Raw genomic sequence first — 15,509 nt, 5'->3', positions numbered from 1 at the left:
ATCTCATTCATTGTGTTCTTCATCTCCAGAATTTCTGTTTGTTTTTTTGTTTTTTTAGAGTTTCAATTTCTTTTGTGGAGAATTCCTTCTGCTGATTAATTTTATTTCTGATTTCATTAAACTGTTTTTCTGGATTTTCTTGTAACTTGTTGAGTTTCTTTATGACAAGTATTTTGAATTCTCTATCATTTAGATTGTAAATTTCTGTGACTTCAGGTTTGGTTTCTGGAGACTTGTTGTTTTTCTTCTGCTCTGGAGTGTTAATGTAGTTCTTCATGATGTTTGATGAAGTGATCCTTTGCAGGTGCATAGTGGTGGTATCAGGTCACAGGTTCTACCTGCCACCACTGAGGGGGCAGGAGCTGTGTTTTCTCAACCTGCCAAGTCTCCTGGAAGTTGTGCTGATAGGGCTCGTCTGTGTTTGCCCACTGGCCACAGACACTTGGTGGGTCACACACACATGTGCAGGCACTCTGGTGCAGAAGTACTGCTTTGGTGGTGTGCTAGGCAGGAGAGGAGGAGCACTTTCTTTTGAGTGTGTGGGCCTTCTCTGTGCTCATGGGTGTTTGCCTGGGCTGCTGCACTTTGTGGGGGCACCCATGCGGTGGCTGAGCTGTGCCACTTGGGGTGAAGCCTTCCTGCATACCGGGCTGCAACTCCAAAAGTGAAAGCGTTCATGCCCAGGCCTGCCTGCTCCCTGTGCCCCCTTCTCTTCTAGTTGTGAGCCAGCAGCTGCATGAAGACCCGTGAGCTAGATCACTGCTGCTGGGGAGTGGGAGGGGATCTGCTCACCTCCTTACACTACCTCCCAGGGATCCAGTATCCCCACTTCAGATATATGGTGGCTTGGATCTCTCAGACGTCCTATTGTACTTTGTAGGGAATCCTCTGTCAGTTAATGAAAGTCCATTTGGTTGTAACTTAGTTGGAAGAGACTAAGAGAACTCTGCCATGATGCTAATGTCTAACTCAGAATTTCTTTCCTTTCTAAGGTTGAATAATATTCCATTGTATGTATATACCACTTGTTGTTTATCTATTCATCCATTCACAGTCACTTGGATCACTTACATCTTTTGGTTATTGTGAATAATGCTGCTATGCATATAGATGTACAAATACTTCTTCAAGACCCTGTTTTCAGTTCTTTGGGGCATATACCCAGAAGTGGAATTGCTGGTGTTATTGTTACTTTTAAATGAACTAATAAATAATTATTCAAAATTTTCCCAAAGTTTTAGTTTCAAAGGCAATAATCAGTGAGACAATTATATTGGCTGATATAACCCACTTATGTGGGTCTTTTTGGAGGGAGGTCCTCAATAATTTTTAAGAGTGCAGAGGGGTTCCATAAGCCAAAAAGTTTGAGAACAGCTGGTCCAGAGTGGTGGCAGAGGCAGTGAAGAGCTGTTGTTTGGCTGGAAAGATAATTAGGAGGTTAACATTGACTGGACCTGGTGGCCTGGGAGTCAGGGGTGACTTCTGGGTTTCTGGCTGGAACAACTGGATGAGGGTCCTGAGGAGGCCCAAGTATAGTGGGGAAGTTGATGAGGTCAGTTTGGTCCAGTTGAGTTAGAGGTGGCAGTAGGGCAGCCAGTGGGGATGCCTTCTTGGTGGTTGGCTATAAGGGTCTGGAGCCTGGAGGGAGGTATGGGATAAAGTTAGGAATGTGAGAGTTCTTTGTTTCATGGGTTTCCTCTCTCCAACTAGGTCAGAGCTCTAGGAAGTTAGGAATAGGATGGGATGCTTGTTACCCCAAGGTATTTTCACGTGGGAGCTTGATAAATGCTTGGAGGGTGGGTGGGTCTGGGTGGCACCTTCATACTTCCTTGATGACAACAACCTGCCCCTTCAGGCACTCCTGCTCCTGCAGCCCACAAGGTCCCACACAGGGCCACTGTGGGAAAGAGCCTGGGCGAGAGCAAGAAGCTGGTGTCAGGGCAGCCAAATGCCGACAGGCAACATCATTTGCCATTGTGAAACCTGCTTACACCAAAGGACACTAGTGGACCAGGGGAAATCTTTTTCTCATGTCCTGACCTTAAAAAGCTCCTTCATGGAGTTGGGGTGGGAGACAGCCTCAAAAACAAACCAACCAAACACAAACAAGCAGAGAGGCTAACCAAGCTCCCCACCTCTCTGTGTGAACTAGCCTGTAATCTGGAGCAAGTCTCTTTCCTTTTCTTGAACCGGAGCCCTTGGATACTTCCCTTCCAAAAGGGGCGTGAAACCAGTGCCAAGCCACCACTCAGTACTGGAGCCTGAGGCCAGAGGAAAAATCAGTAATACCGATCTGTCTTTATTGAAAATTTTGATATTTTGTTCATCATGGATTTTATATTAATTTTGATGTTTTAGAAATATTGTGTAAGAATGTTATCTTTATCACTGAGTTTTTTGGCAGCCCTTTAAATTTTACACCTGAGGTGGGTGTATCTCTTGCCTCACCTAGGCCGGCCCTGAAAAAGCCTCAGAGAATTGCCCAGTGCCTCACACCAATCCAGAGTACAGCGCCTACGCTCAGGTGAGTGGTGACTGTACAGCTTCTTTCACAAAGGTGTCTTGGTTTTGCATCATCCAAGATTCCAGTCAGATGCCCCAGCCTCAGGCAGCCTTTACACCACCCTGCTTGAATGTGCTCATGGTACTTACCACCGTGCCCTGGGTATTTTAAAACATGGTCCACTAACGCCACCCACTAGAACGTAAGCCTTGTGAAGGCAGGGAGCTTGACTGCATTGTGCATTACTGAGTCTGCAGGGCCTAAAATAACCTGCAACACAGTAAGCGCTCTATAAGCATTTCCTGAAGGAACAACAGCTAATGGTTATCAAGCACTTGCCATGTGCTAATCACCTCATGTGCAGCAGCTCACTGAATCCTCACAGCAACCTTGCAAGGCAGGTATTATTACTGTCCCCATTTTACAGATGGGGAAACTGAGGCATAGAGATGTTATGTGACTGGCCTAAGATCATATGGCTGGTAAGTGGTGAAGCTGGGATTTGAACCTGGGCACTATGGACCTTTTAAACTAGATAATTCTTCCTGGTGGGAGGCTGTCCTGTGCATCATGGGATGGTTAGCAGCTTCTTTGATCTCTACCTACTTGATGCCAGTAGCACCCCTCCCGCAACTGTGACAACCAAAAATGTCTCTGGATGTCCTGTGGGGGCAAAATTGCCCCTGTTGATAACCATTACTCCACAGTATCTTTTTTTGGGTCAGGCAGATTGGCCCTGAGCTAACATCTGCTGCCAATCCTCCTCTATTTTGTATGTGGGACACTGCCGCTACCTGCCCAGTGACATCTGTTTAAATGGTCGCGGTATCCTAACCGTGCAAAGGTAGCATAATCACGGGTTATGCATGGCATGGGTTGATGAGCCGTGTGTAGGTCTGCGCCCGGGATCCGAACCTGCAAACCCTGGGCCTCCGAAGCAGAAAGCATGATTTTAACCACTGTGCCACTGGGCCAGCCCCACTCTAGAGTCTTTAATGGCTACCCCATGCTGCCTTCCTCTCAGGAATAGATCAAGAAATACATTGAGTTCCCATCTGGTGCCTCCATCATCTCACGGTCAGCTCATGGTGGAGAAATGGCACAGAGGTCCTCATCCTGAGGCCAGAAGGCCAAGGACACTCAGGTGTGCTTTTGGCCTTTCCTTCCCAGGACCTAAGAGGAATGTGACAGAGGAGGAAGCAGCAAGCCTGGCAGGCTAGGCACCCAGAGCCCCAGCATGGCTTTTGGTGCCAGAAGGAGTAACAACTGATGTCTTTGCTTAATTAAACACCCTTTCCCATACTACCTCATTTGTCACCTCAAAACACAGCCTTTCTCTCCTGCCATTAACTGTTCATTCTTTGCTAGCACTTTATGTGTATTAGTTCATTTAATTCTACTCTATGATGAGATATTATTTTCATCCCCCTTTTTCAGATGAAGAAACTGAGGCTCAGAGAGATTAAGTGACTTGGCTGGGCTCATTCAATAGGTTAGTGGTGAAGCTGGTAGTCAAAACCAGGCCTTCTCTCCATAGACCCCTCCTCCTCTCCACTCTGTTTCCACTCTCAGGTCACAGCAGAAGTGGTGGTGGGATGAAAAACACTTGGAGGAAACTGAAAAGCAGTTATGGGGCCAGCTGGCTGCAGGTCCCAGGGAAGGCACCCTCGGTAAGTTCCAGAAGTGGGTCTCACCTTACAGAGGGCCTCATGCCTCTGACAGAGGCAGTCTTCTGGGCCCCCTTCATGGGTGACTGTGAGGAGGCATCTGAGGTGGACCCCACCTGCCTTCTCTGGGGGCGGTACTCAGACCCTTCCTCCTCGGTGCATTTCTGCTCGTCTTCCTCTCTTATCCCTGGAGGCTTTGGGTGGTGGCCATGTCTGCAGCCACATAGGACCTCCTCCGCCTTGCCTGACCCTGCCCTTGGGACTACCCTCACCTTTGGGAACCCTTTTCTCTGCCCTTCCTGTGGCTTCATTTCCTCTGTCCTTCCTCCATCTCTTTGCCCAACAACTTGCATGCTTACACTAGCTATTCTCTGAACAAGCGCATCCTTGCCTGTTTCTAGGCTTCTGCTGCTCTTCTGCCTGGCATGCCCTTCCCACACTTTTCTGCCTGGCAAATCATTCTTACTTATCCCACAGCCTCCGCACATCTCTGTGGAGCTTTTTCCAATCTCCCCCACCACATTGCCCTTTCTTCCTTGGTGTCCCCAAGGCACTTTCTGCACCATGCTGTGACAGTGTGGCTCAAATGGTCCGTCTCTCTAGTAACTTATCGATGGTTGCAAATTCTTTGCTCCTCTTCCTGTTGAAGGAGGAGCTTGAGTCTCTTCCCTTTGGGACTGGTCTGGCCTTGATGCCGTGTGGGTTTGATGTTCTGGGAATTCTGAGGCTAGGTCATCAGAAGCCTTGCAGCTTCTGCCTGAGTCTTTTGGAAGGCCACTCTTAGGATTCAGGTGACATACTGTGAGAAGCCCAAGCCACATGGACAGGCCATATGTGGATGCTCCAGTCAATAGCCCCAGTTTAGCCCCGAGCCAATGTCGACTTCTCACCATGTGAGAGCACCATCCTGGACATCCGGTCCAGTGGCGCCTTCAGATGACTCCAGCCTCCGCTGCTGTGTGATTGCAACCTCACAAGAAACCCCAAGCAAGAACCACCAGCTGGGCCCAGGCAACTCATAGAACTGTGAAAGATAATAATAATTGTTTGAAGCCCTTAAGTTTTGGAGTGACTTGTTCCAGGTGCAATAGATAACTCAAAAGATCTCCCTCATCAGACTGTGAGTCCCCCAAAAGCAGGGATTGTGCCCCTGTCACTCTGGATCTCTAGTCACAGCCCAGGGCTTGATAAGGACCAAGTGCTCATCAAATGTCCCTTGAGTGAATGAATGAATGAAACCCATCACATCCCACTGTTCACCCTGAGATAGAATAGATTTATTAGCAAGAGGTAATCAGGAAACATATATTTTTACAAAAATGGAAATGTTTTTTTCCAAACAAGCTGTAAGTTGAAATATTTTAGGACTTGAAATAGAATTCTCATACCACTAGGTATTGCTTACAGCAAAAGTTGTCTGTTTGTCGTAGTGGAGCATGCCTGCCACTTCAGAGTGAGCCTGTGTTTTCTATTCTGTACAATGTAAAAAATAGATGGTACTATTCACAGAATAAGCACTACAGTCCTATATTCCTGCTAGAAGGCATTTAGACAGGACTACAGTATATGCAATAAAAACACTTGGTGATTGGTTTCTTATTTCTACCGTGTGGTACTATTTTCACAAGGCATACAGACTTAGAGGAGCATCTCAATGTAAGCTCGTCGTGACCGTTAGGAAGCTAAAGGAGGAAAAGTGACATTTTTTGTGTTCCCAACTTGCAGTGAACGCTGGGCGGCGGTCAGCAGACTTCGACATGACGTTGCGTTGTGATTCGGTTCTCCTCAGGAAGTTCCAGGGCCTCGTCCACTTTTATTGAGATGGCTATTCATGCTATCTGGTGTTATTCCTAGAGCAAGGAGCGATGTAGTGCCTGAACGAGATGGTGGTGCTGGTGTCACGGGGCATGGTTCTCAGCGGAGAGGACTCCCTTCCATCCAGGTGACTGGGAGATGGGGAGTTTTGAGACCTGCTATTTTGGCTGAAAAAGCTGCTTTGGAAATTGGCATCACCATCAGCGGGGAGCCTTGTTGATGACTGGGCTTCAGGGTATGGTCCCCCTCCCTCCCCACCCAGTTATAACAACTACATGGAACATGCTGGGAGGCTGCCGGGGTGGCCGACTCGACCCAGGGCCCTGGGCTGGGGAAGGACAGAAGCGGCACTGGGGCCTAAGAGTCGTGTATGCACAGGTTCTATTTTCCCTTCCGAGGAGAGTGAGGGGCTAGGAAGGACAGACTAAGATTCAGTTGTTTGAAAGAAACAGGCACGGCAGGAGACGAGGGGTGGGATGGGGGGTGAAGGCGTAAATGGTGCGGAAATTCATATTCCGTCTCTACAGGAGTCTAAGAGCAAGAGCAGATTTGTATTCTTGGAGAAGCACATCCTAAAGAGGAAAATCCAAAGAAACCAAACGAATATGTACAATATCATACAGCGTGTGTCCATGGGGCGGCTGGGTCTGGGCTGGGTACAGGTTTAGGTGGGGAGTTTTGGTTCTATTCGGAGAGAAGACTCGTAGAGGCTTTCTTCGTCCATTACAAAAGATTGGTCCAGTAAATACTGGGTTACCTGAGCAAAAAAAAAGAGAAAAAGGATAGCAGGGTTATGGACGCCCGTAATACTATGACTGTGGACACTGGGCATCTCCTGGGAACCAGGCTGGCACATGAGGCAAAAATGCATTAATCACTGTTAGTCTTGATATTATTTAATATTGTCTTAATAGTAATATTAAATTACACATGATCAAAATTACTCTTGGTTGTTGTTTCTTTTATTGAACACAAGATGAAGCATTTTGGGCTCATATTTACCATACATATCTAAAATGTCAATTGTAAAGTCTAGGTGGTGGGCATATGGACGTTCACAATTCTTTCAACATTTCTGTATTTTGGGAAAAATACATTTAACATTAGGACTACATAGCACTGACAGATATTCACTCCAAGAGAGGAAAGCGGAAACTGAGGCTGTGTGATCAGTTTTCTCCTTCACGTGGGTTTTTGCCCCCTTTTCTCACCTCATGTGGCTCACACCAGGGTGAAATCTTGGAGTGGAATCAGGAGGACTCACCGGAGTGGATCACATTCTTCTTCTTCCTCCTCCTCCTCCCCGCCCCTACTTCACTCCTGCTCCCAAGTGTTTTGCTGAATTCCTGCGCGTCACACATGCAACAAGAGAGCAGGGCCCAGGCCCTACAGGCGCCTCCAGCTTCAGAAAGAGTCTTTCCAAGGCTCATTTACTTGTCAGTTGTTCAGAACTGAAGGTTCATTTTTTCCCCCACAGAAAACCAGAGTGGAAGGACGAAAAAAATTATATTTCTTATAACATATTTGAGAATCTTCTGATAGCTGCTTGAGAAAACTCCAGTCTTTGTTGTTTGCATGTTGTCTAATTGACTTTCTGATACTGTGAGGGATGGAACCAACTGTCTAGTATGCTGATTGTTGGTCACAGATGAAATGATTACGATGTCTGAGCAACGGTTCACACCCAGCACCTCTAGGAAGCTGACTTCGGATACCACAGTCTAGACGAACCCATACCCACTGATGAAGATGTGGTGATTTTACCATCATGTGCAAGAGACTAGTCTTTTATTCCTAGCTAGTAGCTTCATGTGAACAGCCTTTTCTAGAGGGTGTAAATTTCTCCCTCTCAAACCCTCTGGGAATCAGCAGACTGATTGGTTGGTTTTCTCCATAATGAGCATGCTCAAGATCAATTGCCCTAAGAAATTTTACTTTAGTGGGAGACTGGCAGCAAACGCCACCACTACAAAGCTGTTAATGAAAGTACTCCAAAGAGCCGTAGCATTTATTTACATTGCACATTGGAGCTTGAGGGAAAGTTCAAGGAGAGGAGGCCCAAGGCCTAATACCGTGCCTGGCACATAGTACTTGCTCAATGAATGTTTGTTGAGTGAGAGAATGAATGGAGAGCAAGGAAAAAGTGGCCTAATTGGTTACCCCACTGATTTGTCTTTTCTAACGTGACGATTAGACATAAAACAGATAATGAGTTCACAGAGCGCTACAGAAGACAGATAGTCTCTGACAGGGCAAATCTAGTCCAAAGGAAAGTAGAAGGGAAACGCAATAACAGCTTGATTTTTTGCTGTGCTTTCAGGGTGTGTCAGGAGCTGGATACTTTTGTGAACTGCAAGATAGAAGATTAAGATGCTGGCTGGGAAGTGAATAGATCTCTGGGCAGAGAGGAAGGGCTGCAGGATTGGGAGCTGAAGAGTCTGGATCGGCAAATCTCAGCTATTTTGTCTGTAAAATGGGGCCAATGGCACAGGGTTTGAAGAGTGAAATGAGACTAACCTGCCAACCACTCTCCCTATAGCCCTGCTATCTTTTAAAAATGGAAACGAATCCAGTTCTACAAGCTCCTTTCAGGGTTTCCATCATCCTTAGGACAAGGTCCCAGATCCTCCTAGGAACCCACAGTCTCATCTGGTTCAGGCCTGTCTGATGCGGCTGCTCTGCGCTTCTCAGATGGACCCTTCCCACCTCCTGCAAGCCTGTCCCTCTGCAGGAAGGACATGCCCTACCCGCCCAGGACAACTGCTCCAGGGGTCTTTTCCCCAGATGAACCTCCCTGGCCCCTGCCAGGCACAGTCTAGGACTCCCACTGTCATGGCACTCTCCATTTCCTGGATGTACAAGTGTCTTTTTCAAGCCTTGTCTGTAGCAGCAAAAGACTGAAATCACCTAAATGTCCATCAATACAGACGACTGGCTGAATAAATGGATTTCTCTGCAGCCGTAAGGAAGAATGAGGATGCTTCTGCCTCAATAGGAAATGATCTCAGAGATGTCATTAAGGAAAACAAGAATGATGCTGAGCAACGTATAGTATGCTACATGACAGTATAAAACCTTTCATTGTGTTTGCATATACATGAGCAATGGGTGACACGGTTGCCCTTGGGAGGGGAACTTGGTGGCTGGGGGACTTTTTGCCATGTGCCCTTTATATCTGGTGAGCGTTTTACCTTCCAAACAGGTGTTATAAATGCTGCCTCTCTTGCCTTTGGGGAGATCACACAAGACCATCAAGCATCCTATGGCAGGTAAAAATCAGACGGGAGCCTCAGGATTAGCAGCATCCCAGCGTGGAGGAAGGACAACTCCCCGCGCAGCTCAGGGCGCGGGGAAGAGGGCGCTCCCTGAGAGAGCAGGGCCTCTGGTGCTGGCTGGGCGGGGCGGGGCTGCGGAATGCAGGGAGGGAAAGTGGTTGAGTGTGGCAAAAGCAGAAGTGGCTGTGAAAATGCTCCAGCTTACCTTTGCTTGGTGTTCTATTTTGTAGGCAGTTTGTTGAAACTGGCGAATCTCTCGGATAATATGGGATATCTGTGGGAAGGAAGGAGTTTTAGACAACAGTTTGCTGTCTTGGTGCCACCTCCCACTTTGCAGGACAGAGGGGCAGCAACAGCCAAGTCTGAAGTCAGTCACTTATTTCCCATATACCTTGCCTCCTGGGAAGCCCCACTGGGGCATCATGGTTTTCTTTAAACCAGCAATCTGCTTCCAAGGGCGATGCTTGTCAAGAATCTATAGGTTAATTATGCTATGTGATTGAGAGAAAAAAATACATCCAACATCCTAAAACAGCATGTCACAACTTCAGCAAAAGTTAAAGGTGTCCGCCACTCTGTAAGTGCCCACTATGTGCAAGGCACCCCGCACAGGGCTCCTGTCTTGTCATCAGGACAGTGCTTCCAGCTAGTGTTTGACAGAGAAACCCTTCCTATTACCAGAATCTTGGGTGGAAGCCCATTGTGCAAAACTGTTAAAAGCAGTAGCTCTCTGGCTGGAGTGAGAAGGGAGAAGAGATGGTTAAAAATCAGGCCCCTGCTTGGAGGGGACCCTCATCTCCCCTCCCAGGTCCTAGATTTCTCTGGGAAATTTGAAACCTCCTCACTTGGGAGGTGCTGCATAAGTGATTTTGCTTTGGCCACATAAAGCAAGTATTCATATCAACAAAGATGGATGGGCTGCGAAGAAAGGTGCTGGCTTTGGAGTCAGACAGACCTGGCCTCTAGACCCGGCTCTGTCCTTTACTTGTGGGATGACCTTGGGCTGGTCATGGATCCCTCCAAGCCTCAGCCTACTCTTCTGTAAGGTGGAGAACACTAAGAGAACTCACCCATCAGACTGTGGGCATTAAAGGAGAAATGCAGGTATGGCTGGCTCAGGGTCTGTCAACTGCTGACTGCTCATTAATAGGAGCCATGGTTCTTATAGGAGAAATTGGATTCAGGTGTCCCTATCGAGCAGGCTGGGCTTAGTGGGCAGAGCTTAAGTGGTTCCAGGGCTTGGGCCTGGGTTTTGATGACCCCTACCCGGCCTTGCTGTGGGAAACGCACCATTCTCATCTTGGAGAAGTTGACCAGGCCGTCCTCCGTGTAATTGGGTGTCCCCTCTTCAATGAAGGCCAGGTCGGTGAGGTACATCCCCAGGTAAGGGACACAGGGTGGGTCACAACTTCAAAGCAAACGGCATTAACAAAATTTTTCACTTAAAAACACAAGCTTCTACCAAGAACAGAACACCCCACATGCATCTTTTGCTTTGCTGGAGGCAAAGGGATTTCTATTCATCAAGAATAATAGTAGCTCTCTGGCCTAGGATTGCCATCTAAGTCTGAGGGTCAGTCCTCGGGGGTGGTGGGGGTGACGTGGTGCTGACTGGCGCTTGGGCCTTCTCAATTAGTCGTCCCCTCCCTCCCTGCGCCAGAAGGCCCTTCTCTACCTCTCTGCTCTCCATCCCTTCGGAGTCCTTGGGCTCTGCCACCAACCCCTCCCAGCCCACCTTTCCTCTCTGTCTCTCCACGGAAACTCTCTATCCAAACCATGTTCCAGAATCACCTCCTGGACGGCTTTGCAGCTCCCATCCCCATCCTGCCAGTCACCACCAGCCGCCCTGTCTGACCCTCTTGTCTCTTTCTGCTCCTGAGACCTCTCCTCTGCCTCGACTTCTTGTCCCACCGGGATCTCCTGCCCCCCTGAGTACTGGGCTGCCAGAACAGCAACACTTTGCCCTCTGAGATCACGTTCCCAGAAGCAGCTTCTGGGCAGGGGGCTGGGTGACAGCTTCTGTGGTTGGTGACTCTTGGGGGACGGCATTTTTGGGAGAGGGGAGCTAGGAGTGATGGGCCACGCTTCTCTGATTTGTGGTTCTGAAGCAGGGGCTCCTGTTACTGCTCTGTTGAGGCTTGTCCTGGCGCCCCTGGGTCGGGTGCTAGGTAAGGGGCTGGCTCTGTGATGGGTCCAGTGGCCACTATATTCTGGCAGAGCTCCATAGAGCTCCCTCAGGGGACTCCTCACACAGTGCTCTGCAGCCTCCTCTCAGCTCAGCACACAGAAGTAAGTGGACTCGCTGCACACATTGCAGGTGACCCTCATTTCTAGCCCACATCACCTTTGTCTCCTTGTGACCACTTGGCAATCCTGCCACTCTGGAGGAAGGTGAGGCAGGGCGGATAGTAGATCAAGAACAGAAACCCGGCCCCTGCCCCTCGCCTGTTTGCCTTGTGGCTCTGGGCCAGTTCTTTCCCCCTCTGGTCCTCAGGTTCCTCTTGTACAATAGAACTGATTATAGCTGAGACCATTTTAGGTGGCCTGAGAGTTGATTCGAGGTGAGGCACAGACACAATATTAAATATCATTGACTCACAGGGCAGGAAACACTTGACTGTCACTTTTCCCCCTGGTGCTCAAGGAGAGGGCTCCTTTGGTGGCAGTATGGCTTTGGGACTTCCTAACACTTGCTGCTCTCCTCCCACTCTTTTTTCTTTTTAAACAAATAGCAACAGGTCTCAGGATTAGAGTGTTGGCAAACATCAGGATCCGGCCAGAATTTAATAACACTGTTCCGTCTTTGCTATATTTATTTGTCATGGCAACTTTGTATTTATGGCATGTATGCTGGTTTCCTGCTTAGTGTCATGATATAGAGTTTTCCTTTTTATTTAAATTTATTTTGGGGGAAAATGATTTAATTTAAAGGAGACTATGAAGTAAACACAAACACAGCTGGCACATGGGCTTGGCAAAGTTGTGAAGGAGGCGGAGTTTGGGAAACAGAAGACAGGAGGGATGTTTTTTGAACTGTAGGTCTTGACTCTTTCATGGGTGTTACAATCAATTTAGTGAGTGTTGACCGTATTTAAAAGAGAAGTAGAATAGAACAGAAAATATCTGAGTTCATTGCATGGACTAAAGGTATATGTTGTTCTGTGAAATTTTTCTTCCTGTTATGCATATATGAATTTTTAGACAGGGTCACACTGTCAAATATAATTTTTTTTATGGTATGTTGTAGAATAAACAAAGCAAGACTCATACTGGCCACTGGCAGACCTCTCTGGGTCCTTCCGGCCTGTATGGTCTGATTGTTGCGTGCCTGGCTTTTCTGAAGCACAGGCTCGTGGATCTGATGGAGAAATAGTTCAAAGATCTGAGAAGTAACTCTGGAGCTGGAAGGTATGGCAGTTTGCTGACCGGCAGCCTCTGAGAGGGGCTCCCCCCGGCCCTGCTGTCTCTGCTCATGATGGGAACTAGGAACCTGGGGAGCTGGCAGGACCTCTTATCTCAGAGAGAGGGAGGAGGGGAGGCCAGGTGGCTGTGAATGACCAAAGAACATAGAGTATTTCTGAAGGCCTCACTGCGTCTCTGACTACCCCGACCAGTGAGAAAAATCAGGGGGGTCCTCTGGTCACTAAGGGGGAATTCTCTGAGGTATTTGAGGTTTGTCTCTGAGGTTCGTGATCCAGTTGTGGAAAGGCAATGGACGTGCAATTTAGTCACTTCCAGTGGCACCACCAGCCCCAGTACCAAACTCTGTCCCTACTTACCCTTCACAGTGAGGGGCCTTGCAGGAGGGGCCTAGGGAACAGCATACTTAATCACTTCAACCACATACACACACACACACACACACACACACGCACGCACGCAGACACGCACAACCAACCAACCAAAATCCAGAGCCATGTTGTTAAATGTATGGGGTTGCCAGAGTGGCCAGCATGGGGGGTGGACAGTAGGGGGCAGGTGTGGGGTAGAGAGTGAAGGCAGAGGGTCCCAAAAGGGCACCAGTGCACAAGGACTGACCCATGCTGGGCATCTGAACGGAAAAGGAAGCCCGCTGAGGGCTTCGTGTACGCAAACCGCCCACCCAGCTCTGGACTTTCCCTGTGAGCCTTGTGGCCCCACTCAGGGGGGATCCAGCCTTGCCCCGCATTAGGGCCTAGCCAACAAAGCTGATAACTGAGGGGCTTCCTCTTTTGGCAGACTTCTCACATGTCTTTAGCTGACATTTCAGGGTGTGGAGAGGCAGGCGTCCCACCCTTCATTCTGCTTCTGGTTTTCTGGTTGGTGCCTGCATGTGGCACACCAATGCCTGGTGACACGTGGCATCCAGGCCTTGCCTGTGGTTATTTGGGCCCCCCACACTTGATGTTTCTCTCTAACAAGAAATTCCTCGTGATGTCAAGCGGGATAATAAAGATTACATGGTACCAGCGAATGAAAGTAAGATGTAGCTGTCCCACTAGCTCTCCACCAAACCCCAGGAACCAGGGCCAGTGACAAGCAGGTGCTCCCTCTCCTTGCTCCCTCTCCACGTCCCCTCCCTCCTCTGCCCCAGTTGTGGGACCGACCACTCTCTCTCACACGTCTCTGCGGGCTCTGGTCAGGGATCTCCTCTCCTTCTCAGGGGGGGCATGGGAGGCACGTGGGCTGTGTGGGCTGGAACCCCTGCGGTCAGGGTCCAAGGTTCTGGCACGTGGTGTGAGAAAATGAGGTACTCAGATTTCGGGAAAAAAAAATAGTGATGGGGTGGGAGTGGGGGTAGGGCTCAGAGTCCATTCTTGCTTTTGGTCACATGGACATTAACTGCTCTGTTGTCTCATTAGCAGGAGACCAGGCTTTGCTGTGTGGCCACAGGCAGAAAATAAAGATGGAAACAGGTATCTGGAACCCCTGAAACTCTGGAACTCCAGAACTTCAGCCTTTGGACTCATCGTATCCACAGAGATGGATGGATTTCACCCATTTGGAGGGTGTCTGGCAATGTCCTGGTGGCTGACTCGCTCCTCCATAGCTCTTCCCATCCTTCATTTAGGGAGCAAAGGGGAAAGGCTTTTATTGCAGCAGCCTCCAACAAGCCCTGTCCCTGCGTTCCTCTAAATTGAGGCCTTCCTGTTCACACTAAAGACAAAAGGTGCAGATATGCAAATGTGTGCTGGGTTGAGATTAGACAGGGCAGGCAAAACCCGAGTGAACCGTCAAAGAGCTGGTGACCAGACTGGACTGCTAAATTGAGTTCTCGAGCAACTTTTGTTGCATGGAGCTGTGGGAAGGTTCTGATCACTGGGAGGCCGAGACGGGGGACAGTCTCATGGCCTCACACGGGTGTGGGTTTGGGGAATGACAAGGAGAGATAAGGTCATGCTTGGGGTGCCAGGACAGGGGTCTGAATGGGGGCACCTATGGCAAGGGTTGGAGGTGGGTTAGGGGATATTTAAGGGAGTGACTGGGGGAGAGAGGTAGGATTCAGGGGTGCAGTCTTGGCTGGTAAAGGTAAGAAGGCGATTCACTGGCCCAGGTGCTGGCAGAAGACTGAATGTTTTAAAGACAGGCTAGAAGGAGGCATGGGGCTGAGCGGGATGAGGACCCACACGGTGAGGCCCATCATGGGCTCCTTGTCTGGGCAGGTCACCAGCTGTGCCCCAGACAGCCATGTCACTCCCTCTGACCACTGTCCCCTGCTTGGTGTGACAGACATCCCGTGTTCACAGAACACTGCTGTACGTGAAAACCTTAGTGCTGCAGGAGAAAGGGTGCAGAAAGCTTTGCCCAAGTTTCCTCAGTCTCTCCTTCCTCTGCATGGCTTGGCCTACGTCTCTTTAAGGCAAGAACCTGGTTTGCATAAAGGTCTTAGCTCCCAGAATGCCCGAAGGCCACCTCCGCCCTTGTGGCAGGGAGCAGAGGCATCTGGGAGAGGCACTTACACAGGCCCACGGGAAACCTGAAAGAGGGAAGACAGTCAGGAGGGGGACTCAGACAGAATGGGGGACCACGGAGGCAGTGGAGGCGGCGGTGGCGGCGGCGGTGGACGAGGAAGCCATGTGAAGGAGGCAGATGGAGCGGCGCCCGGGGGCAGACGGACAAGTTGGTGAATGCACGGGGGGCAGCTCCCCACAAGCACAGTCCACAGGGGCTCCAGGGAGCCCAGGCGGAAGAGAGACGGCCGGACAGCACAGATGGGTGGAACATCTGTCTGAGGACACAAACAAAGTGGAGATGGTCAAGGCGATGGCA

General features: G+C 49.2%; 1 protein-coding gene across 5 annotated transcripts in view; it reads right to left on the bottom strand.

Moving 5' to 3' along the window:
• Positions 1–5,425: 5,425 nt before the first annotated feature.
• RASGRF1 (Ras protein specific guanine nucleotide releasing factor 1) overlaps positions 5,426–15,509 on the bottom strand; it is a 112,031-nt gene continuing 101,947 nt past the window's right edge. For 2 of the 5 annotated variants that reach the window (XR_011424915.1, XR_011424916.1), the window contains 4 exons: positions 15,200–15,468; positions 10,551–10,668; positions 9,466–9,534; positions 5,426–6,742 (listed from right to left, as the gene is read on the bottom strand). Coding sequence is in view for 2 of the 5 variants with exons in the window: in XM_001488142.7 (XP_001488192.3) it covers positions 6,650–6,742; positions 9,466–9,534; positions 10,551–10,668 (280 nt within the window). In the remaining 3 variants the exon portion in view is untranslated. Of the gene's footprint in view, positions 6,743–9,465; positions 9,535–10,550; positions 10,669–15,199; positions 15,469–15,509 lie in introns of those variants that run through there. The other 3 variants (XM_001488142.7, XM_023652460.2, XR_011424917.1) reach the window with 2 other exon arrangements.

This window comes from Equus caballus, chromosome 1 (genome assembly GCF_041296265.1).
Source record: "Equus caballus isolate H_3958 breed thoroughbred chromosome 1, TB-T2T, whole genome shotgun sequence".
Lineage (NCBI taxonomy): Eukaryota > Metazoa > Chordata > Mammalia > Perissodactyla > Equidae > Equus > Equus caballus.
Note: the sequence above shows the minus strand (reverse complement) of the source record. Positions and strands in the feature narration are given on the sequence as shown.